The following is a 23447-nucleotide window of genomic DNA, read 5'->3' as shown; positions in this document are numbered from 1 at the left end:
AGTGTTACTTGAACGCCTTCATGCTTTGGCGTTTCACGCGACAGCGTATGCAGCTCGTTCGGTCGAAAATCCGTCAGCGTAGTTGTAGTCGGCACCACGTGTCGGAAATAATTGGGAGATGCGTAGAAAAATTGTATCAGGGTAATTTGGTAGTGATTGATGATTGATTGGTGTGTGGTAGGCAATGACGAGTTAATGAAATCTTTGTAATTAATTGATTAGTGAAAGGAATGAAAAAAACGAAATATTTGAAAAAAAGGGGTTCAAAGATATCAAACTCCTCATAATGAAAAAATTCATTGCTTGATGGTGGTGATTAGGAAAATGTAGAGTGTATATTTGATCAATTAACTAATTGAAACAACTGAGAAAAAATGAAAAATGCGTTCAAATGTGTTTCCAAGGGGCAAAGCGTCGCACCGAACTGGCGATGGCGTTCCGTGGACTCCCTGGCAGCACTGCAACACTCTCTCGCGTTCCGCTCTTAACGGCTAAGCTCAAGCGTCCTTCAATTTTCTTAATAAGATCTTTCGTCTCCTAAGATAGCTTGCCGGTATCCTGTCGACCTGTCCTACCGCCTACTTCTACTGCACATTCCGTAATGATAGCTGCGAGATTATCGTTCATTGGCTGAACATTAAAGTCGTCGTCCTCAGTTAAAGCCGAATATCTGTTCTGCAGCTAGTTCCTGAATTACTTTGCTTTTCCTCTTACCACTAACTCATTGATGGGCGTCTGCCTCACTAGTTTCTTTTGTTCTCTATTCAAGCATTGGCGTACGACCCACACGTCTGATAGGGAACGATGTTTGGGCGCGTCAGTATTCACTGACTATACGTTGTAGAGCAGTAGAGGCATTAGACGGACTTAGCTGCTCGCAACACACTGCCTGTTCAGTATGAACCTTCTTCGTCTGTCTGGTGTCTCTTTTGCGCTACGAAGTATAGATGTGCGTTAAAGAATACAGAACCATCACCCTGTTACAGGCTTTGATTGAGGAATTTATGTCCTATCTATATCAACGGCAGCCTCTTTTACGATATCATTGCCTGTACCGAAAGGCGATTCTTGTCCTTTCTTCTTTCACTCCCTCCCTTATCCCTTCCCTAATGGCGCGGTTCAGGTGTCCAACGATATATGAGACAGATACTGCGCCATTTCCTTTCCCCCCAAAAACCAATTATTATTATTATTATGCTGATGAAATGCGTATGAAACTGTCTGCGCAGTACTCAGTTTTCTTTTTGTATTCTACATGTGTGTTTTCAAGGGGCTGTAGAGAAGGCTCGCATCTAGTCCGCTTTGCTTTAGACAATCGCACGCAGCCCCTGAAAAATTCTGCACTTTATTTGTTCGGCTGGGTGGCTAACATCATTAGCATTCTTCTCGATAAACTAGAACCTAAGGTGTTATCACAGTAAAAAAAATTGTGAAAAAATAATAAAACGTTAAAATTAACCAGGAAGGAGGCGTTCGTGCCATCTTCGACGGCTCAGTGGCGTTTTGGCACATCCCACCCCTTCATAACGGCTTCCAACGGCTCAAGGAGTGCAGACAACAAAGGCGTCGCTCGTTAACGTGACTCACTCATTCAGAGGGAGGCCGTAAACCTTGTGTTACTGCTGTCAGTGCACGCTTTCACGCGCAACTCTTTGTAGCGCAGCAAAGCGCGACCATAAAGGCTTCCGGCGTGGCGCGAGACCACGACGATATGAGAAGCGGACGCCGACGAAAGAAGAGAGAAAAATGTGCATAACGGAGAGTGAGGGCCCGCCGGTCACAAAAGGATGCTCTTCTTTGCAGCCCGCTGGCCATCGCTCGGGCGCATACAAAGCAGGCTTGGATGCCTCGCCCACAAACACGGGCGCTTTGCCGTTTGTGCAGAGGAACGCCGCTGCGATCGCCTTAATCGGTCTACGAGTGCGAGATTTTGGAGACACACAGAGAGAGAGAGATGTACTTTTGTGGAGATTAAAAAAGAAAGGTTGCAAGAGGGGCTTGGAATTCCGGGCGAAAATGAATATTACAATATAAAATTATATAGGCGTTAAAAGAAGCATTACAGGTACACACGTGAAACACTGCGTTCGTGTGCTACAGAAACGTATTTCCACTGAATGCCCTTTCATTTCAACTAGAATATTTTGTCCAAAGTGGGTGAAGGAACAAACGCGGGTTAACGACATCCTAGTCGAAATCAAGAGGAAGAAATGGGCTTGGACAGGGCATGTAATGCGAAGGCAAGACAACCGCTGGTCCTTAAGGGTAACTGAGTGGATTCCAAGAGAAGGCAAGCGTAGCAGGGGGCGGCAGAAAGTTAGGTAGGCGGATGAGATCAAGAAGTTTGCGGGCATACGGTGGTCGCAGCTGGCAAAGGACCGGGTTAATTCGAGAGACATGGAAGAGGCCTTTGCCCTGCAGTGGGTGTAGTCAGGCTGATGATGATGATGATGATGATGATGATGATGATGATGATGATGATGATGATGATGATGATGATGATGATGATGATGAAGAAGAAGAAGAAGAAGAAGATGATGATGATGATGATGATGATGATGATGATGATGATGATGATGATGATGATGATGATGATGATGATGATGATGATGATGATGATGATGATGATGATATCTTGTCATTCGTCCGCTACGCTTCTTCCAAGCTCACCTGCAGAATGACATCGGTAATATACATCCTCCTACCTGCGCGGCCACGTGTATAGAGCACGCTTCTAAGGACATCGGTGCCCTTAGTTGTTGTCCAGATGATATTCAACGAGGATTGCTATCCACAGTGGCTCTGCAGTGTTGGCAAAAAAGTGGGTCCCCGGACGATTTCATCCTCCTATTCTCCTAAATCCACCTGTATTACTTCAGGAAAATACCCGGAAATTCCGGACAAGCGCATTTCAACCGGAAGCTGTTCGTGAACGCACATTTCTGCACATTATGCACATTTTGCACATTATGAGAACGTACTATAACAATCAATGTATCCTCAGATTCTCAGTCGGGGCACTTGTAGTTTTCAGCTACTTATATCCAAAAACGCGTCCCTTTGGTTTTCTATGGAGTATTAACTACTCAGTGCGAGCGCAGAACAGCCTTGAAAACCGAGATTTTGCTACGCGTCGCAAAGTTTGACCATTCGCAACAATATTTTCATAACAGTATCTTACAAAATTCCCCAGTTGGCTCACTATTAAAAGTGATGTGCATGATATCTGGCATTGACCTATCCTCATAACTGCGCGGTCATGTTTTCAGTGAAGCCGCCGCGGTGGCTCAGTGGTTATGGCGCTCGGCTGCCGGCCCGAAAGACGCGGGTTCGATCCCGGCCGCGGCGGTCGAATTTCGATGAAGGCGAAATTCTAGAGGCCCGTGTACTGTGTGATGTCCGTGCACGCTAAAGAACCCCAGGTGGTCGAAATCTCCGGAGCCCTTCACTACGGCGTCCCTCACAGCCTGAGTCGCTTTGGGACGTTAAACCCCTATAAACCCATAAAAAACTATGTTTTCAGTGAGCTCGTTTAATGATACGAGGGCTGTTTATGAAAATCACTTTGGCCTTGGACTTGGACTGTTGCAAAAGTCAGCTCAGCAGTGTTGGCGGAAAACCCGAATTCTGCTCGTTAGAATGTGTTACTCTAATAAAGCATAAAAGCAACAAACCCTCAGCTTTTACACATTACCCATGGTGAGGAAGTAAGAGCAGTAAAAGCAAAAGATTACAGTCACTGACCAAGACAAAGTAATAACAAATTGACGTTTCGGAACCCGTACGGGTTCCTTGTTCACAATGAGGCTAAAATGGCAATGGTCGAAACTTAAATACCCAGAATATGACGTAATGACTGTATGTACACTGGTGGCATCGTCCCTTCCTTCCGGTTCATAGTATCAGGTGTCGTCTGGATGAATGATGACTCAAGCAAAAGCCGTGCCGTCAGGTTCCGCTCTTTGCAAAGAATTGCGGCGTTGTCCCAGGCGATATCATGCGTTTTTTCGTGCGCGTGCTCGGCAATCGCATTGGAAGCCACTTTGTGGTTATCAACATCGCGCTGATGCTCTTTCAATCTTCTGGGGAACTTTCCCGTTTCGCCTATGTAAACGTGGTTACAATCACCGCATGGGATTCGGTAGACAACGCCGGGAAAGCGTCCATTTGTCAATTTGTTATTAATTTGTTGTTACCGAAGCGTCAATTTGTTATTACTTTGACTTGGTCAGTGACTGTAATCTTTTGCTTCTACTAATGCCTGACCAGACGAGCTTTCGTCGAACCCTTGACTATGACTACTAAGAGCAGTAAGTTTGCTTCTTCCGGGGCTCACACTGATGAACTCAATGCAGTGCATACGTTTTGCTTGTACCGAAATCCTTCGCTTACACGCAGCACTGTCACTCGCGCTTTGTAGTCACTGGCATGAAAGATACAGGACACATTGGCTAGTTTATGAGGATTCTCCAAGTAGCACTAACGATGATGTCCAGTTTGCCTCAGCTCACGCTATCGCAGATTGCCAGTATTAGCCGAACAACCATTTGCCTTTTTCGTTTGCGAACAGATACATTGAATCGACCTGTGTGCAGCACGCGCAACCAGGGAAATCGACGCACCAGGAACTTACAGTGGTCCTTTTGCGTGGGAGGCAAACCACTAAGCAGTCCAGTATTACCCGTAAGCGCGTTCGTCGAGGTCGTACTAAAGTGAACGTTTTCTTTCCCCATAATTAAAACCCGTCCACAACTCCCTAATAACGAAGCTGAGTGCTCTTGAATAAATATTTAATTCGAAATTAATTAGTTCATTAATCCACGTTTACCGATTTGTTCCTGGAAAACCCGCTGTCTCTTCGTGCATTGTCACTCCCAAACTCCCCGTGTCTGTCGTTTCTCGTCGGCTGTCACGTCTCCGTTTCAGCACTATGTTTTCAATTTATATATATATATATATATTTGAAACACAAAATTCCCCAACCCTGCGGAAACCCATCTACAGAGTGTTCGAAAGTTTTTCTGTGACGTCACTGATATACCCTCTATTTTCTATTGGGAAATAATGGCCCACAACAGTTGCGTGGGCTTTACAAGAGAAACAAGTTAAATGCTTGGTTGGGGAATTGATAAATCAGAGTCGCATTAGGTTTTCGGCACGTGTGTCATGTGAAATCATATAGATTTCTAGCGATCACAATAACATCCAGTTGAAGTTTGCCCGTGTGCGTGTCCCTTTTCATGTCCTGTCTTGTGTGTGCGAAATTGTTTCCAACAAAGTATGCAGTACTAGCTGGCCTAGAATGCAACGCTCTTGAGATAACCTTTATAGAAGTGGGACTTCTCCCGAATACCTTAACCGATGATCTGGCACCATAACTGTCATTCATTCGTTCAGTTCGCCACTCTCACACACGCACGAGTAACGAAGCTTGTACAAAAGCATTACTCTGTGCCGTCATTGAACCCCTCGCCCCGTGAAGAGAGAGAGATGGAAATTTTCCATGGCTCTACATCTGCCCGCTCGTTCGGGCTGCACTCGAACCGACCCAGGGCGGCTATAACCACCGCCCCGCATTCACCGTCATTGCCGTGCAGGTCTCTTCGCAAAGTTGGCCTCGCGAACAGTGCTCAGCCACCCATTGTGCAATCCGCTCACTGCGCCAGCCATATGCCTCAACAAGGCGCCAACTTTCTCGCCGCTATCTTCCCTTTCTGTTTGTTCAGTCTAATCAGGCGCTCTCTTGCACCTGAAGCACCTCTCTTGTATTTTTTGGAATGTATCTGGTAAAGAGGCTCTTTTTTTATTCTTCTTTCTAGCGTGAATACCACGCCTGCATGTGACACTTGATTACCTGAGCGAGCAAGCGCTGTCGGTTCGTGTCTGAGGCGCCTTCATGAACACATGTTGTGTATGCGCTGGGAGTCTTTGCCCGCTTTTCGCATGTTCGCGTTGCCAAAAATGAATAAAAAGCACACTCAACTGCGCTGCGTGCTGTGTCTCGCGGTATGTGTGCGCCTTTTGTAAAAGGTACCCAGTAGTAGGATAAAAGAACTATTCAATTTTATTTCTATTATTTTTCGCCTTCCATCATTGGCTAAAGAACCATCACGCCCACTGTATCGCCGATATCAGCCAATTGGAATAGCGAATGATAACAATAGCAGATATTCATAATTGTCGTATATCGTATGACAAGAGGATATTGATCACGGAAATCGTAACTCCTATATGTTAGGTATCGTACAGACATTTACAATAACGGTTCTGGGCGTAGCTATATTTCTCGCTGGACTGTTGTGTGCATTTGACGCTAGCATAATGGAAGCGGCAGCGGAACCAGTTCGCAACTGTCCGGAGAGAAGGCTTTTCGACATCTCCCTCGCCCGATGCAAAGGTCTACAGAATTGGCATGTTTTGGGCCTGGCCGCTATTCGCGTGACCATGAGTGCTATTTCCACCACAAAAATCAGCCATACCGCTTTTTCTGATTACCTCTCAAAAGTGCCGAGTGTTGTGATCTTGTGACGGGAAAACGTGGCCATTCAAAACGCGTTTCTGCTCACACTCGTGTCTTGGTGTCGTATTCTCTACTTCTTTCTCTGAATGGTTTCAGGAAATATTTCGTTGTGCTGTGACAGGAAACGCCGACATTTAGGAGCTGGCCTTCAACTTCATGAGTGCATGTGTAGATCTGTTCACTTTGCGAAGAATTAAGACGCCGATACGCCTGAATACCCAAGAGCCAGGTTTTTATGCGACTGCTTTAATTTTAACGCTCACACACAACGGCCCGTGCTGTTTTCCGCGTCCCCTGTTTTTACTGCAGTTGCTTCCGTTTGGAATTTTGAGCACCAGTAACACGTCAAAAATTATCTTTCTGTTTTGTACAACTTCGATCATGAGCAGGATAGCCCAAGATTGGCTCAGATTGCGAACAGCTGTCTCGCCATTCACTAGAACATCATATTAACGCGGCAGGAGCCCGTGTCGCAGAAAAGGCAGCGTCGGCGTCGTTGACCGTAGGCGAAAAATATTAAAATACCCTGAGAAGCAGCCTAGGTGGCTGGTGGTACGTACGTGCCCACTGGATTGTGAGCAAGCTGCGCACCGTGCGAGTTGGCAGATAAATTAACGATTGGTCGCGAGATCTTGCTCGGGAATAGCAACCTGAGTCGCACAAGCCGTACCGATGGCAGCACCTGCCATCGCAGGGCAGTGGCGCACCGCAGAGCCGGTGCACCACTGCGCAAGGAGTACTGGTATGAGGACCCTCCAGGGATCTACGAAAGTAAAGTAGAGAATGTCCAACGCCGCATATATGGGGCTTAACCCATTACGCTATCGTGTCGTACCATTAAGGCGGAGCTTCAGTGTCAGCTCCAATTTTTTTTGTGGAAACTACATGGGTTCCACGTATTCTCATTGTGTGTGGGTAGACACCGGAGTCAATCAGGCTGCATCTGCGTATTTTTTTACTTTGGGCTTCTTGTAGATTTTTCTCCTTATTAAAAGCATTCTTCATGAAAAAAAAATGGAAACAAAACTCGCCATCACTGTGTACAGACGTCATTTGTGAAATATTTCAGGGATAAAAATGACTAATATTTCCTTCCATAATTCAGGGTAGTAGGCTAGGAGAGATCTTCTCCAGTGGCAGAAACACACAACGTGAGCTGATGATTTGAGCTCCCACAAATAAGGCAACAATCTTGAGCATTTACGTTTAGCATACTTGTTATAAATGTCATTGTGCATCGTCATGATTACTAAAAGCCAGCGGGAGTAAGAACTGCGGCAGTTCTCCCCACTTTTACCCCGCCGAAATGTTTCTTCATCAGAAACGGTTTTCCTTCTTGGCCCCTAGTCTCCATCGAGGCAGAAAGAAACAGGTACGCGCTGTCCTATGTTGCGATATATTTATGGCCTAAAAAATGTTAACAGGGACGCCCAATTACCTTACGTGTTCGCAGTACGATAGCATTAGACGTTGATGCCTTTACCGGAAGTGAGGTCACTTCCTTCCAGCCAATGGGTGAATTTTGTAACCGACGAAACAATTTTTCCCCGATGCTATCATTTAATGCTATCATATTAAAATGGGAGGCTTTCCGCTACCATTATAATACCATGCACTACTTCTCGCCGATAAATCCAATAGATGTCGATAACGGTTGCATACCGCACAAGAGAGTCATATAAGCAGCGAGCACATTTAGAGCGCATATACTGCATGGGAGGAAGCGCCAAATGGTGCAAAACGAAGAAGAAAAAGTTCGAGGTCCCTGCGGTAACCCGCACTGGAGGAATGCGAAAACATTGATGCCTCATCGTTTCTCTTTGCCCCTCTTTTCCTCTCTTTGCCTCTCTGTGCTTCACTTGACCCTGCTCCTCACATTTTCTCGATTAAGCCCGGATGTAAATTAAGTAAGTAACTTAATTTCGCAGGAAGTAATACAGTTAATTCCTGCGGGTGGCGTACAGCTAAAGGCTCGGAAGCCTGACGAAGCCTTAGGGTCATTCACACTTGAGAGTCGCAGAGGTCGCGCGACTGTTTTGGTCGAAAAGCGACAGTCGCAAACGGTCGCGTTGGTCGAAGAGCGACAGTCGCGGGCCAGTCGCTCGCTGCTCGATTTTGCAGCCCCGCGACTGCGAGTCGCAAACCGATGAACTAATCAGCGAGCGAGCCGAGCTTTCGGCAACGACGCCGTTCGCGGGTGCGCCGAGCGACGAACTGCGCTATTCCTTGGCTGCCGTAGTCGTCGCTAAGCCTAGCCGCTTTCACATCGATGCCGCAGCTGAGGGCGTTGTGGAACTGACGAGCGCTGAAACCAAGAGGCTACTTTCGTCATGGCTTTATTGTGAACCCCGTGTCATGATAATATAAAAATATGCTCGATTTGCGCGACGCGTTCAGCAGCGGAGAAAGCAGACGCCAGGCGATCGAGCCGTTTTGGGCAACAGCAGCAAAGCGGCTGTGAGAAAAAATTTGCTTGTATCCAGCACCTTGGTATTGGCCAACGACCCTCAAAATTGATTCATTTTTGAATTTTTGCTTCCCAGCGCATGGTATGAGCGTGAACAAACAACATACTAGTGCATTTTTCTGACGCTAGCGGCCGGCATCCGGGCTGGCTGGCAGGCCGCTTGTACGGCCGCGGTGCACATTGCCGCTATATCTTCCTCTTCGCTCAGGTCGTCGCAGCCAATTGCTAATATCGAGGGACCAAAGCACTTTCGAGGGCCAAGCGCGAGCGCAGGAGACGCGGCCAAAGCAGACGAAACTCTCGAAAGCGCGCGAACGGCGTCATTCCCAAGAGTTCTCATTTCAAACGAGAATCGAACGAGAAGGCGAACATCAGAAGTGTGAACATCGGTGCTGTCGAACTGCGGTGCAGTCGCAGGCGACTGCTGGTCGCGCGACCTCTGCGACTCTCAAGTGTGAATGAGCCCTTAGCCCCCATACACTTATTTACAGCCTGCAGCAGCAGAGTCACATTTTGTTTAGATAAAACACTTACGCGGTTACAATAGCGCAAACATATTCCGCACTTTCAAATACAGCAGAAAGAGTACAGCAATTAAAAAATACAATACTGCAATACAACACAAATACACTTCGGAGATTTTGTTAAGGAAAGAGGGTACAGATGCATCCATGTACAACCGAAACTAACATTTGATAGAATCCAAGGCAAAAACTAAAAAGACGTTACTGAAAGTTTCTAATAATACCATCTGGTAGAAATGAGCCATGATAGCTATCTACAAAGGTTTTTAGTGACACTTGTAGTTTGTTCATGGCTCTAAAAATATATTTGAGGAGAACAAGAATTCTTGATAATATTCGTTTAAAAGCTCTGATTGGCTGGATGAAGTCAATAACAGATTCGTGTAGGTTAACTAGTTTGACTAGTTGGTAGTCCATGCCCTGTTTGCCATAGTTAGTTCTAATTTTTTTAATCTTTCTTTTAGGGTTTCTAATTTCATATCTCGAGGAAGTATGGTAGATGTCATCAATACGCAACTGTTTTTTTTGTATATGCGTTGCATTGACCTTAAATTGTATACTTTCATAACTGGAAGGATGTTATATTTGGAGAAAAGAGGTTGCGTGGCTAGATTTTTTATTGGGCCTTTGTAGTTTTCTAGGATTCGAAGTAAGCGCTTCCGCAGAATTAGTATTCTCTCATAATTACCTTTGGTGGTAGTACCCCAAACAAGGATGCCATACAACAATTTGAATAAAATAACGTGTAATAAATTGATCTTTTCAACCATAAAGGTAAAATATCAGGTACTTTGGTTAGGCATCCAACGGAACGCGCCAGTTCCGAAATAAGATGATTGACATAACTCCAAGACAACTGTTCGTGAAACCATACTCCGAGGAACTTATGCACCTGTACTTTTTCCAAGTAATGGTATTCGAACATGACCTGAATATCAATTAAATTTTTGTTGATGGGCCTGAATACTATGTATTTAATTTTTTGTGCATTACGCCGTAAATTATTTTTTCCAGCCATCGCGACAATTCTACCTAATAGGCATTAACCTCCTCTCTTATTTCCTGAATGTTTCCACCTGTAAAAAATATGCTTGTGTCATTAGCGAATAGTGTGATGTTAGGTGTGTGCTCTAGCTCAGTGATGTCAGTAATATATAATAGAAATAGAACTGGTCCCAGTATTGAGCCTTGTGGGACACCTGCTTTTGTGCGTAATTTTTGGGACCTCACTTTGTTCAAAAAAACGTATTGTTGCCTCAGTGTCAAGAAACTCTGGAAGAGACTGAAGCCAATACCCCTAATTCCATATCTACTCAATTTTCTAAGCATGATATTATGATTCACCGAATCAAATGCTTTTCTCAAATCGAGAAATATACTCAAGGTATACAGTCTTTTATCAAGATTATCAATAATTTGATTTTTCACATTTATAAGTGCATCTTCTGTTGGTTTATTTTTTTGAAAACCATATTGAGATGGCGCGAGTATGTTATATTAAGGTATCCTATAAGGCGCTTATGAATACACTTTTCATAAATTTTTGAAAATGTGGGCAGGACAGAGATTGGACGATAATTTGAGATATCATTAATAGGACCACCTTTATGGACAAGAATTTCATTGGCCACCTTGAATTTCTGTGGAAAGATTCCAGTTTATTAAGAACGCGAGTATTGGACTAATAGTTGATGAGACTTCTTTTACTGGTGCTACCTTAATATCATCACATCCACTAGCAGCATCGGCATTTAATCCTTTTATTAACATGTCGACTTCACCGGGGATGACATCAAAGAGTACAAAAGAATTCGTTTGGCTAGTTTCACCATTGGTACAGTAGTCTTCAACCTGGTCTGTTTCAGTTATTGCTGCATTCACAAAGTAGTTGTTTATGGCATCAGCTAGGGGCTGCCCCTCTAAAATGGTGTTATTAATTTTTATCTGTTGAGGAGTGCTGCCAGCCTTGTTTCTTCCTGTCAAGTAATTGACTTCTTTCCATATTTTTTCGGGTCTGACTTTGTTTTGGAGAATAGTGATTCATAGTAATCTTTTTTTGCTTTCATTAGGTCACTATTTAATTTGTTCCGAAACCTCTTAAACTCAAGAAATAAAGCATAATCCTTGCTCGAGAGAAATTTACGAAACATTGTATTTTGTTTTATTATTTGATGAAGCCCTACAGTGATCCAAGGCTTACGAATTTTCTGTTTCCACATTGTCGCCCTTAGCAACGGAAAAGCAGCATTATAGCAGCATAGAAAAATTTCTAGAAACAGGTCGTATGCTTTATCTGCGGTTTTTTCTATGTACACTGGAGACCATTCTGCTTGTTCGATCAGTGTTCTGAATTTCCTCATTGAGGATTCGCATATACTCCGATGCTCAAAATAACGATTGTTATCCTTGACTTTCCGAAATACACGTCGGATGTCAATGTATATTGGCTGACGATCACTTAGATCACTTGTCAAAACCCCTGCTGTATAGTCCGAGTCATTAAGATTTGTTATTGCAACATCTATACTTGTGGAAGAGTTCAAAGTAATACAGGTAGGTCTGCAAATAGCATTTTCACAGCCATACGACATGATGAGATTTCTCAGGTCCCAGGTCGGTAAATCATCTTTGAGCAAGTCAGTGTTCACCAATTTCATCCAAATTCCCGATTACTACAATTAATTGTCTTACTTAATCAAATTCCATCAATTTCCCATTTCGAGTTTTCAAACTTGGCGGCATGCTTCGTTTTCAAATTTGGTGCCAGGCGTTGGCTCCGCACACACTTCTGGTTTTTCGAATTTGGCGCCACACGTTGCCCTGCCTCCGCCCACTTTTTGGACATTTTTGGCTCTAATTAATTAACTAATCAACTTATCGACATAATTTTCTTCGACATCAACCTCACATCACCCGTTTTCGTGACGACCATTCGTTTGACGCTACCTCTTCTAAGTTCCTCACAACTGCTGCGGACACGTTTTGCGGACACGACCTAGTCTACACAGCCTATTAAAGCTTTAGCTTTAATAACATCATTGGAAGGGGAGGCCGCTGCTGCCAAGCCTGCTCTTCGCTTGAAAGTACACGCAAACAAAAAGGAGACAACGCAAAGTGCAAGGGCCTTCTCGCAGTATTTCGGGTGAACCAGCGAGCCAACCTCAGTGCGATTTGTTAAAACACTGACACCCCATTATGCTTACCAACTGCCCGTTGGCGATCTTCCCAGTGCTTTCTGAGGGGCGCCACGGTGTCCGTCTTTCGCACGTCAATACGCTGCCCCTTTGCCGATATAAGCGCGCTTCCGTAAGGAAAATACACCTGCGTTCCAGTGTTTATTTTCACTGCTTTGCCCACAACGTTATTCTTGCCGTGACTGCTTTTCGGCCTCGTTTGTTTTCGCGGACACAGCTGCGCGCTCCTAGCGGTGCGCGGCTCACGTGACCTCCCTCTCCGAACAAAGGCCTCTGTGTCTGCGTTTCGGAACAAAGCGCGCTCTTCTCGCAGGGAGCGCGAAGGCGTCAAAAAACTGCCGACCGCCCGGCCTGCCACTAATGGGTTGCACGGAGGAAGAAAGAAGCCGGGCATTCAACGGAAGCATTCGCATTCAGTGTACATCGGCGCTGAGTGCTGGAGAACGAGATTTTTGGAAACTAAAATAAAAAAAAGAAAAGGTGTGGTTTAAAAGAGGTTCCTTACTGTGTGATGCTGGCGTGCTTCCTGTTTTTTTTTCATTTTCATTTTACTCACTCGCAAAGCACACGAGAAAAGATCAGAGGCCTGGGCCAAAGCAAATAAGGTTTCCTTAACCAATTAAAAAACGAATAAAACCAATGTGGTGGCCTAACCAGGAGCTGACCTTTCTGAGGATCTGGCAGCACCTTGAGCAAACATAGCTGCTTTGGGAGGTGAGATTTTTCAACGCTCTTTCTGTAGGTGTGGGTAAGTGGCGCCAGCAAAGGTGCGGAGAGACTGAAAACACACTTTCTTTCTGCAACTTTCTTCCTATCATGACAGATTAATGCATTGCCTGGAATAAATGTCCTTCGTGGAAAACTGTCCCGTCCATTGCACCATCAACACATGCATCGCGAGATTAGTGAAAAATAGCTAATAGTGGTTGATGCGGCCGGAGGGCAACATCTATAACTTTCCCGTTCTGGGGCTTACCCAGAACAATCCAGACTAAGAGAAATGTGTAACTTGTCAGGAGAAGCTAAGAACGCGTTCGAGATAGACGAAAAAAAGTTTGAAGAGAAGCTTTTCTTAACTCCGTAACGCCCCATCTATTCCTCTGATGCAGCGTGTCAAAATGGTAATAATCTTCACCTCTGCTCGAAGAACTACACGAATTTAACAGTCAACATGATTGCACAAACGTTCGGCTGCAACATATTTATCACAGAAAGGTCAAAGTGTCAGCGGCCAGAAGTTTAGAAGGCCTTCTGAAAGATAAATTCACGCAGGGAGACAAATTCTCGAAAAAAGACAAAAAAAAACAGCCTAAAATTTCCATGGTCAGTCGCCTGCATAGGCATGCGGTGGAGCAGTTTTTAATTTTTCTGTCTATTTACTGCACGCGCACGTATATTTTCACCCAGTTTTGTTGTCCTTAGACCTATAGATGCCATCAAAATGAGCCAAATTTATTTAGGCTCTAGTGACTTTTCCTCGCATCAAATGTGAATTGTTCCATTATTACTGTGAAGGGACGACTATTGATTAAATCCTGAAAGTTGATAATTAATATCGCGTTTTCTGTGTTATGGGAATTGTAGGGTTAAATTTGGGGATCGCGAAAAAACTAAATTTAGTGTAGTTATCAAAGAAATTTTTACGCCAGTATGTTCTTGCTTATTTTTATGTTCCCCGGTCCTTGCTGATGGCAACGCTCTTGCATGCTTACTTATTGTAGCATTCTTACGCCCCGCTGTCGTATATTGTTTTGTTTACTGATTACTCTGCATTTAGAGTGATTATGCTAGCTCTTTAATGTTACTTCTGCTGACATGCGCACTGTGTTCTCTGTGTTGCGTATTGTGTATACTGCAGCTACGTTGTGTTTTCTTGAGCTTTCTGTCGTCAGTAAAAGTGGTTTCTTCTAAAATGTGAAAAAGAATAGCTGGCGCTGCTACCAAGCGCAAGCTTCGATCTTCTCTAATGTCCATGTAAATGAAAAAAACGGAGAAAGAGGGTTTGTGGGACAAATAAAAGACTGATTAGCTCAATAAACATGGCTTAGCAGACACTCTGCATTGAAGTAATTTCATGAATATGCTTGGGTTGCTTTTTCCTCGTGCAGAGCTCAATACTGCAAATATACTCGATTTTGCATACAGGCGGAATTAATGAAGAGGAGATTACAACAATCTGCGCAGTTAAGCCCATTTTAAACTATTATAATGGTCCATCGGCAAACGTTCTCATTGCGAGGCCTGAAAAGAAGTTTGTTTATTCTTGCTCTTCGCCAAAGTTGGCGAAAGTGCCAGGTCGCTGAAACATGACGCGGACAGTTGAGCAAGAAATGCAATGTATTATGGAGTCTTTTGTTGTCGGGAAGCAAAGCAGCAAATGTGTTCTTTCTTGTGCTAGCCGCTGTGGTGGCTCAGGGGTTATGGCACTCGGCTGCTGACACGAAAGACGCGGGTTCGATCCCAGCCGCGGTGGTAGCATTTCGATGGGGGCGAAATGCTAGAGGCCCGTGTGCTGTGCCTTGTCAGTGCGCGTTAAACATCCCCAGGTGGTCAAAATTTTACGGAGGCCTCCACTACGGCACCCTTCATCGCCTGAGTTGCATTGAGACTTAAAACCCCAAAAAACTAAACTTAGCTTTCTTGTGCCCTTGGCTTTGTTATCTCTTGCATCTCTTTTTTTCATTAAACTGCTCATCCAAATTTTTGTGCGTTACTACAATCGCACAGCGCGGCACAGATTACCTATCTACTCAGAGTAATGTAGAAAAAACAGTACCGTGTTAGATCAACAAATAAACCAGTCAGTCAACCAGTCAATCCAGCAATCAATTAATCAATCAATCAATCGTCACTGTCGCTAAATATCCCAGTGTATTTGTATTCAAAAACGTTTTTAAACGCATCTGTTATCTGTACCATCTCTCTGAACAGATTGAAACAAGTCAACCTTATTACCATTGCACTCTTTCCCAAATCTTAGAAGCGTATTTTGCATTTTCAAAATAGTTTTGTTCTGAATGTATGGTCCCCCCATTGCGTTCGATGCCAAGTTCCAAGGTCGATGCTGAAGTAAAATGACTTTGGTTCCTGAGTGCGAACGTACCGTTGATAGTACCTTTCTGTACTACTCAGGTGCGCATTCTTCTTCAGACGTGAGAGAGAACGCTTTAGTGCGGGGTCGAATTCGACTAAACCCGAGAGAATGCAAGAAAACACCGTATTGCCTTTTCTTCCGGGCGACACATCATGCAGTAAGAGATAGGTGTAGGAAGGAATATGAAGGAGAAGGGAACTCACGAAGGCCCTGTCAAGTACCTGGCTTGTTGACTGATGCCGCTGCGAACTCCCTGCTGTGCTGGTGGTGCTTGATGGCGTTCATGCGCCGCGCCTGAGGCACCTGCGGTCCCGAGCTCGCCGCGGGTCCCGCGCCGGGCGGTTCGCCCACGAAGCGGCGCCGCTGCTTGGGCAGCTTCTCGCGCGCTTGCGTGTGCGAGTAGAACATGGTGAAGTTAGACACGATCACCGGCACGGGCAGACCGATCGTCAGCACGCCCGCGAGCGCGCACAAGGCTCCCACGAGCATGCCCACGTATGTCCTCGGCGCCATGTCCCCGTAGCCCACGGTGGTCATTGTGACGATGGCCCACCACAGGCCCTCGGGGATGCTGGTGAAGTCGTTGCGAGGGTTCGCCTGCAGCCTCTCCGCGTAGTAGACGAGGCTGGCGAAGATGACGATGCCCAGCACCAGGAAGAAGACCAGGAGGAACAGTTCCTTGGCCGAGGCCTTGAACGTGTGGATGAGGATCTTGAGCCCGCGCGAGTGGCGCGTCAGCTTGAACAACCTCAGGATTCGGATGATGGAGAAGAAGTCCAGGATGTCTGCGTTCTCCAGGTCTGCGGCCAGGTGCTGGAGCAGCATATCCGAGTAGAAGGACATGGTGGCGATGAAGTCGATGATGTTTATGGGCGCGCGCACGAAGTCTAGCTTTCGCGGGCTCACCACGAACCGGATGGTGATCTCGAAGGTGAACCAGGCGTTGCAGACACTCTCCACGTAGAAGAAGGCGTCGTGCGCGTCCGTCTTGACCTTGTCCAAAACCCAGGCGGTCGTGTTGCGCTGCGTGACGGTCCGGTTGACGATGACCGGCACGCGCATGTTTGGGTGCGTCTTGAGGCAGAAGGAGAGTATGGAGACGCAGATGAAGAAGACGGATATGACGGCCATGACCTTGGCCGCCAGCGACGAGTAAGGCTCGTCGAAGAGCAGCCAGATGCGCGGCTTGAGCCGCTGCCAGCAGGTCAGCTTTCCCGCGTAGTAGTCGTCCTCGACGCCGAACTTGCGCGCCAGCTCTTCATCGCTGGGCTTCTCGTTCTCTATGTCGAGCGTGTCCAGAATGGCCAGCGTGGCCTGCGTGTCTCTGTACACGGTGTACGTCATCCAGCAGCACGGTTCCACCTGCGCACGTACGAGAGAGCGAAGTTTGTCTCGTAGAAAGCAGTGCCATTTCACAGGCAATTTATGGCGTGGTAAAGCGCGTTTTGCTAAAGGCTAACCTCGCCGTCTTGCATGCTGGTGATCACACGTGTTGCACTTTTCCAACATTTCAGGACTAACTGAGTTCTTTCGTCAGGGGCTCAAGAAGAAGGGACGGGGTTCGTTTCGGAACGTTCTTATTTCCTTTTTAACCCTTGGCTAGTGTAACAGCGTCTTTCTTTATTGCATGAACCAACCGGGAACACTTCAGTCAAATTTGTTCACGGGCCGAATTTTCGTACCTGAAATTTCAAGCTGCAGCACCATATATAAGGCAGGATGGAAATGCATCAAACATGAAAGTCTAACGGTAACATTAGCGGCAGGCAGCCTAGGGCGCACAGGATATTTTTTTTATTCGTTCCTTAGTTCTAAGGTAATTAAGATTGATAAATTGTGCTTTCAAGTACTGGACATTCGTCTGAAAGCGTCGATAAAATTTGCAGTCTCGAATTAACGTCAGATAGTCCAAAACTTCAAAAAGTAGTTTTATTCTGAACTTTTCTTTCTTTGTTCTCTGAACAATGAGCACAACATCCCGGATGTCCGAGAGATTTTTGTAGCTCATGCACCCTGATAGCGACTGTGGTTGGGTTACCGTGGGCGCGTCATAGTAGTGGCTAGTAAGAGAAAAGCAATAGGCCCGAAATGTTCAGTAGAAGTGATCGTCACTTCAGACATTTTGTTTTCCGGCGCTTTGAGCATAGTGACAGAAATCAAAATAAAGCAGCTTCTTCAAAAATGATGCAACTGCTCTTCTCATGACCTATCTCCAGCTTTCTGATTGATTCGAACGGTTAAGAAGGTATTGTCCACCCACGGCAACTGGTTACTCTATCTCATAAGCAAACAAAGACACTCTGAAGTAGATTAAAGGTACGGCCAGTAATGCTGAACAAGTTTTACTGCCACAAATTATGGTATTCTTATATGACTTGGGATAAAGTTGCGGGAGAGAGCCAATATATTATATTTAAGATATGTAGGCAACAGCAATAGTTTTAAAGTTCTGTTTTGGCCGCTAACAATCTTTTGGCACTATTTGACCACGGCTGCCGTTGTGCTAAAAAAATCCACCACTATAAAAGTGATGCCTGCCACTCTTAGTGGCTTTTAGGCGATTTTCACTGAACAATAACACTTGAACAGGCGGGTCCTATGCCCCTAGTGAAGAATACCAAAAATAATACGCCTGCACAGCGAAAATAACGCACCTCTTTCATCGTGTCTCTTTTCAGCGACACTTTTCGCTTCCTTTCAATAGCAAAGATCAAAACGACAGCTACATGTGATAACGCGTCTTCATGGGCACATCCGTGGCCCGCACCTGATTTGCGTCCAGACCCCAAAACTCGAGCTCCTCTTCGAAGAGCGGCCCGCACACGTTGGTTGGGTAGTGCAGCTTGCCCGTGCGGTAGTAGTTCAGTATCTGTGCGAAGACGCCCGGGTGGCGGTCGAAGAAGTACTCGTTCAGTACGGGGTCGTAGTTGGCCAGGGCCTCGGTGAGCCGCGACAGGCGCGTGGCCGGGATCTTCTTGAGGGTCGTCTTGTACGTCTCGAAGCGTATGCCGCCCACGTTGAGGACGACGCGGTTTTCCACATCCAAGGTGCCGCGACTGTTGCTCGCGTGGTGGTACATGCTCTGGCGCCTTCAGGTCGGCATGTCCTCGGCACCTGCGTGAGGGAGACACGGACTTGCTCAGCACTTTGCGTATGCCCACTCTTCCATCCACCCGTCTGTCCATCGACATCCATCCCCTTTCCTGCCTCTGTGCGATTTTCAGCGAGTTCAGAGCCTGTTTATCCCGTCTGGGTTTTTCATCTAAGGCACAACAGCAACGGATAATTCATCCTGTGCAGCTGCATGTCACCTGTTGCCTAGTGGATATGAACGGACGTGTAAGGAGGAATCCAGACAAAATTTAGATGATCTGCACTGTTTCGTAAATCCCTTCCATCGAAACAACTTTTTCATACTTTTGGCTCACAAGAAAGAGAGATAAAGAGCCAAATGGTTCTTTCCACGCATCTGATTGCGAAGACAACAGCGCAGCTGAATGCTTCATATTGTCACTCCGCTGAGGAAAGATTGAGCACGTACTATGGCGCAGAACGCGCATGCGTATGTGCGTGCATGGCTTAGTGTTAGATGGTTGTCAACAGCACACAGAAAGGTTCACAGGTACGCTTCTCTGTGTCTTTATCGATGTGAAACCAACCGAATAATTTTACATTGCGCTTACTTCGGTATCCGTAGAGCATGCAGCATTCATTTGTGACACATGTTTTTTGCTAGCAGTGAGTCTTGAGAGTTTACGCAGTTTAATTTCCCCTGCTTTCTGTGTCGCTTTGTTCGCCATGCACTCTACGGCGACAAGAGAAAGAATTCATGGGGGCACCTAATTACATTGCGGGTTGGCATTCAGACAGCATTGTTGATGCCTTACACGGAGTTTTGCGTCATTCGTTCCAGGTTGTGTTTGCGGACCCCTGCACGTCTGCCTGCGCTCAACCAGGCATACATTCGCGTCATCTATAGCTAAGGGTAGTCGTTTCCGGAAGTTGTCCAGAGGTGGAAACAAGGAGATGCAATGAAGATATATCGAAACATTTAATTGTCACTTGCGGTCCTGGGAATTGTGACCGACGGCGCATTTTTTTTAGCAGTGAAGGTCCTAATGCTATCGTATGAAAATGGGGGGAGCACATGCTTCGTATCACCCTCTTGTCTATAATTTGGCGGCAATATACACACCGTAGCGCTGACAAAATTATTTTCGCGTGGTCGAATCTGCGGTAGAGAGAAAAACTGGTTTTATCCTCAAATTCGATTGTGTGAATTCGCCGCCACGGAACATCCAAGCGGCTTTAACCATTTGGAAGCTGTATTTTTCTTTCTCAGAAAAATACAGCAGCCTGCAAGAGAAACCGCTATGGCACACTGCGCGCTCCTGAAGTTTATTATTTCTGCTCTCACAGACAAAGCCAAACGCAAAAGAGGCCGCCCAGTGCAGAAATGCAGTAGCAGTGTCGTGTACACCCGTTTCTCTTTCATCTGTCGGCGTCGTCTCTCCGGCTTTCCTTTATTTCATTTATTTCGTGCACCGGCGACATTTTGCGGAAATTTACGCGCACCGCACCAATAGCGACGCGCGTCACATTTTCTCTCGGCCTGGAAGCAGCAGCAAGCGCTGGCACCGTCCGCTACCGTGCTATTCGCCCCGGGGCAGCAGAGGCAAACAAACCGTTGCTTCCCCGAGCCACAATAGCAGCTCACGCTTGCGCAAACTGTCACAATTGCCCGCTGTGTGCGCGCGGAGTGTGGCGTGTACAGACAGACAGCGACGGGGCTGTGTAGGATTTAGAGAACGAACCCACCCTGTCGCACTTGCATCGTCCCGCCGTGTTTTCGCGGCCGCCGCTCTGCTCGCCTCGGCCATAATCGATGGCCGGCCCCCCTTGCCGCCCGTCCGTAGACCGGCGCAGGTGTCGAAACACGCAGGGCCTCTCAGGAGCGCGCTGCTGGGAGGGAAGGTGTGCACACTCGCGAGCTCTGGATTCGCGCACCGGGCTCTCGCTGAGGGAGGAAAGGGGGGGGGGGCTGCAATGGGCGAGGGGAAAGCCATTACCTCTTGTTTGGCGCCGCAGCTCGGCGCGGCCGACAATTTCGCCCGAACGACGGGCTGAGGAGGAGAAGAAGGTGGCGAACAAGAGGAAGAACCTGGGAGCTCGGCTCTCCCTTCAAGCGTAGTTCTTCTTACGGTGGCGGCCGGGGTAAGAAGAACGACCGCCTACTTCGCTGCCGCGCCAAACTGGGTTTTCGCTAAATCAGGCTGCACTCAGTGCGGAAGACTGAGCCGCCTCCGCGCCGCAGATCAATCGGACGGAGGTCGCTGCTGAGGAAAGCACGGCCGCTATAGGATTTCCACCACCGCTGTGGGGTTGGAATGGGTGCTGTCCTCCGACGGTGGCCCGCCACTGCTTTATTCGAGAGCGCTCGTTGATCGCGCGGCAGTCTTCCTTGCTTCCTGTAACTCCCGAATTCGTGGTAGTTCGTTCGGCGCTTTTCTTTTCTCTTTCAGCACCTGTGTCCGGTTCTTTCGGCTACAATTCGTTGGCCGCTTCATCAGCATCAGTTAGCGGTTAGGAGGGTAAGCGCTGCGCCTCCAGACAAGAAGACGCTGTGCAAATTTTGGCAATTACTCGGGCGAATCGAGTCAGTGAACGTCGATTTGTGTGTGTGTGTGTGTGTGTGTGTGTGTGTGTGTGTGTGTGTGTGTGTGTGTGTGTGTGTGTGTGTGTGTGTGTGTGTGTGTGTGTGTGTGTGTGTGTGTGTGTGTGTGTGTGTGTGTGTGTGTGTGTGTGTGTGTGTGTGTGTGTGTGTGTGTGTGTGTGTGTGTGTGTGTGTGTGTGTGTGTGTGTGTGTGTGTGTGTGTGTGTGTGTGTGTGTGTGTGTGTGTGTGTGTGTGTGTGTGTGTGTGTGTGTGTGTGTGTGTGTGTGTGTGTGTGTGTGTGTGTGTGTGTGTGTGTGTGTGTGTGTGTGTGTGTGTGTGTGTGTGTGTGTGTGTGTGTGTGCGCGCGCGCGTGCGTGCGTGCGTGCGTGCGTGCGTGCGTGCGTGCGTGCGTGCGTGCGTGCGTGCGTGCGTGCGTGCGTGCGAGCGAGCGCGCCCGGGGGGGGGGGGGGGTTGTCATCGTTAAAGGAAAGCATGCATAAACATCAGCAGAGTTCCTTTGATTTATGTAGCATACACCAAATAAAGCGTGTGTCCGTATTACTCAGTTTTTCATGTACTTGAAAAAATAAGATACATTTGCTTGATCCACACACGCAGCAGTGCACTTTTTCTGTGAGTAATAAATTGATCACGAAAGTATAACTGACCGCAACAGGCGCTAACATTGTCTCTTTTCTGCCACCTCCGGTTCAAGCCATAGATCCCGAAGATGATATATCTGCTTGGCTAGACGAATAAATTACTGTTCTTGGTTCATAACATGCAATCAGCATTTCAATAATGTTTATCACTGCTGTGCTTCACATGTGTATATATGAGTGGATTTTCTGCTTTTGTTTTTCAAAAATGATGTTTACTGCCAACTGCTTTGAAGCGCTAACATCACTGCATGTATATAGCACGATTTTAGTTTTATAGCCCGCTAATAAAAGTTGTGCAACTCACGAGGTTTGGCTAGATGCCGTAGGAGCATTCAACATAACTCTGTCTGCACATTTTTTATCATATAAAAATAGATATCAACAAACACAGGCGCGTTTGCACTGCCTGCTTAATAGCGCCAACTGTAATAAGTTCCTTTCGGTTAAAGCTCGCCGTATATTCCAGCGGTCTCCTCCTGTTTATGCATGCTTTACATGCAAATGAAAAGTTCCACGTCGTCATTCATTCAGCACTAGGCGAAGTTTTCCAAGAATGAGCTTCAGTGAACAATTATACATATCCTCGTCAGACCCTGCGTACAATAAGATGCGCATTTGATATTTGCAGAAAATTAAAAAAACGCATCACTTCCTAAACCTACGTGCTATTGGAAGACAGAAAGTACTCACTGTACCCCCACGTAGTCAGCTTTACAAGAACTGTGTAAAGATGGGTGCGCTCTGAGCAGCCTCGCAAATTCGTAGCTTTGTCTAAGTCAGCTTTCTGCTCCAATCGGCCAAATAACTCTCAAGTTTATCCTGCTTTTCCATAATACAAATTCGGATTTGGATTTAAATATGCGTTCTGTCGTGAGTGTAGTATCTATACGTCATCGATGTTAGTGCATGTACCCGGATGCTCAGAATCCCGTCGCAGAGGTCATAGAGAAGACTGTTGGGTCTATGCAGCTGCAAATTCTTCTGTACATTCAGGGAAACACCCGGGATACAGAAATATATTTCAATTAACGCTGAAAAACGTGAATTTCTTTAGGGTCTAACGAAGATATAAGACGTATCCACATTATTACTTACTTTGCTGAAAAATGACCGCCACGCTCTGTGAATGTGTACAGAAATGCATTCAAGCAATCCTTCAAAGAGTGCCCTAGAAAACAGGACGAAATAACGAAGGCGCCTTTATGACGTTTTTGACATTACTGTGCTTCACTCGGGACGTCCATGCTGCAAGGTTTTCGGATATTTTAATGCGTTACTGAGGCCACAGAGTTATAGTCTCCCAATTGGCTGCGCAAAGTAGCGACAGTTTTT

At 46.3% G+C, this 23447-nt stretch overlaps 1 protein-coding gene across 5 annotated transcripts in view; it reads right to left on the bottom strand.

Annotated features, from left to right (window-relative positions):
• LOC144098333 (potassium voltage-gated channel protein Shaw-like) overlaps positions 1 to 23447 on the bottom strand; it is a 107626-nt gene that overhangs the window by 31595 nt on the left and 52584 nt on the right. For 3 of the 5 annotated variants that reach the window (XM_077630892.1, XM_077630894.1, XM_077630893.1), the window contains exons 2-3: positions 18567 to 18913; positions 16021 to 17161 (exon numbers count right to left, since the gene is read on the bottom strand). In XM_077630892.1, the coding sequence (XP_077487018.1) occupies positions 16021 to 17161; positions 18567 to 18878 (1453 nt within the window). In that variant the 5' untranslated portion in view covers positions 18879 to 18913. Of the gene's footprint in view, positions 1 to 16002; positions 17162 to 18566; positions 18914 to 23447 lie in introns of all 5 variants that reach the window. The other 2 variants (XM_077630895.1, XM_077630896.1) reach the window with 1 other exon arrangement.

This window comes from Amblyomma americanum, chromosome 7 (genome assembly GCF_052857255.1).
Source record: "Amblyomma americanum isolate KBUSLIRL-KWMA chromosome 7, ASM5285725v1, whole genome shotgun sequence".
NCBI lineage: Eukaryota > Metazoa > Arthropoda > Arachnida > Ixodida > Ixodidae > Amblyomma > Amblyomma americanum.
This window is presented reverse-complemented; position numbering and strand designations above follow the sequence as displayed.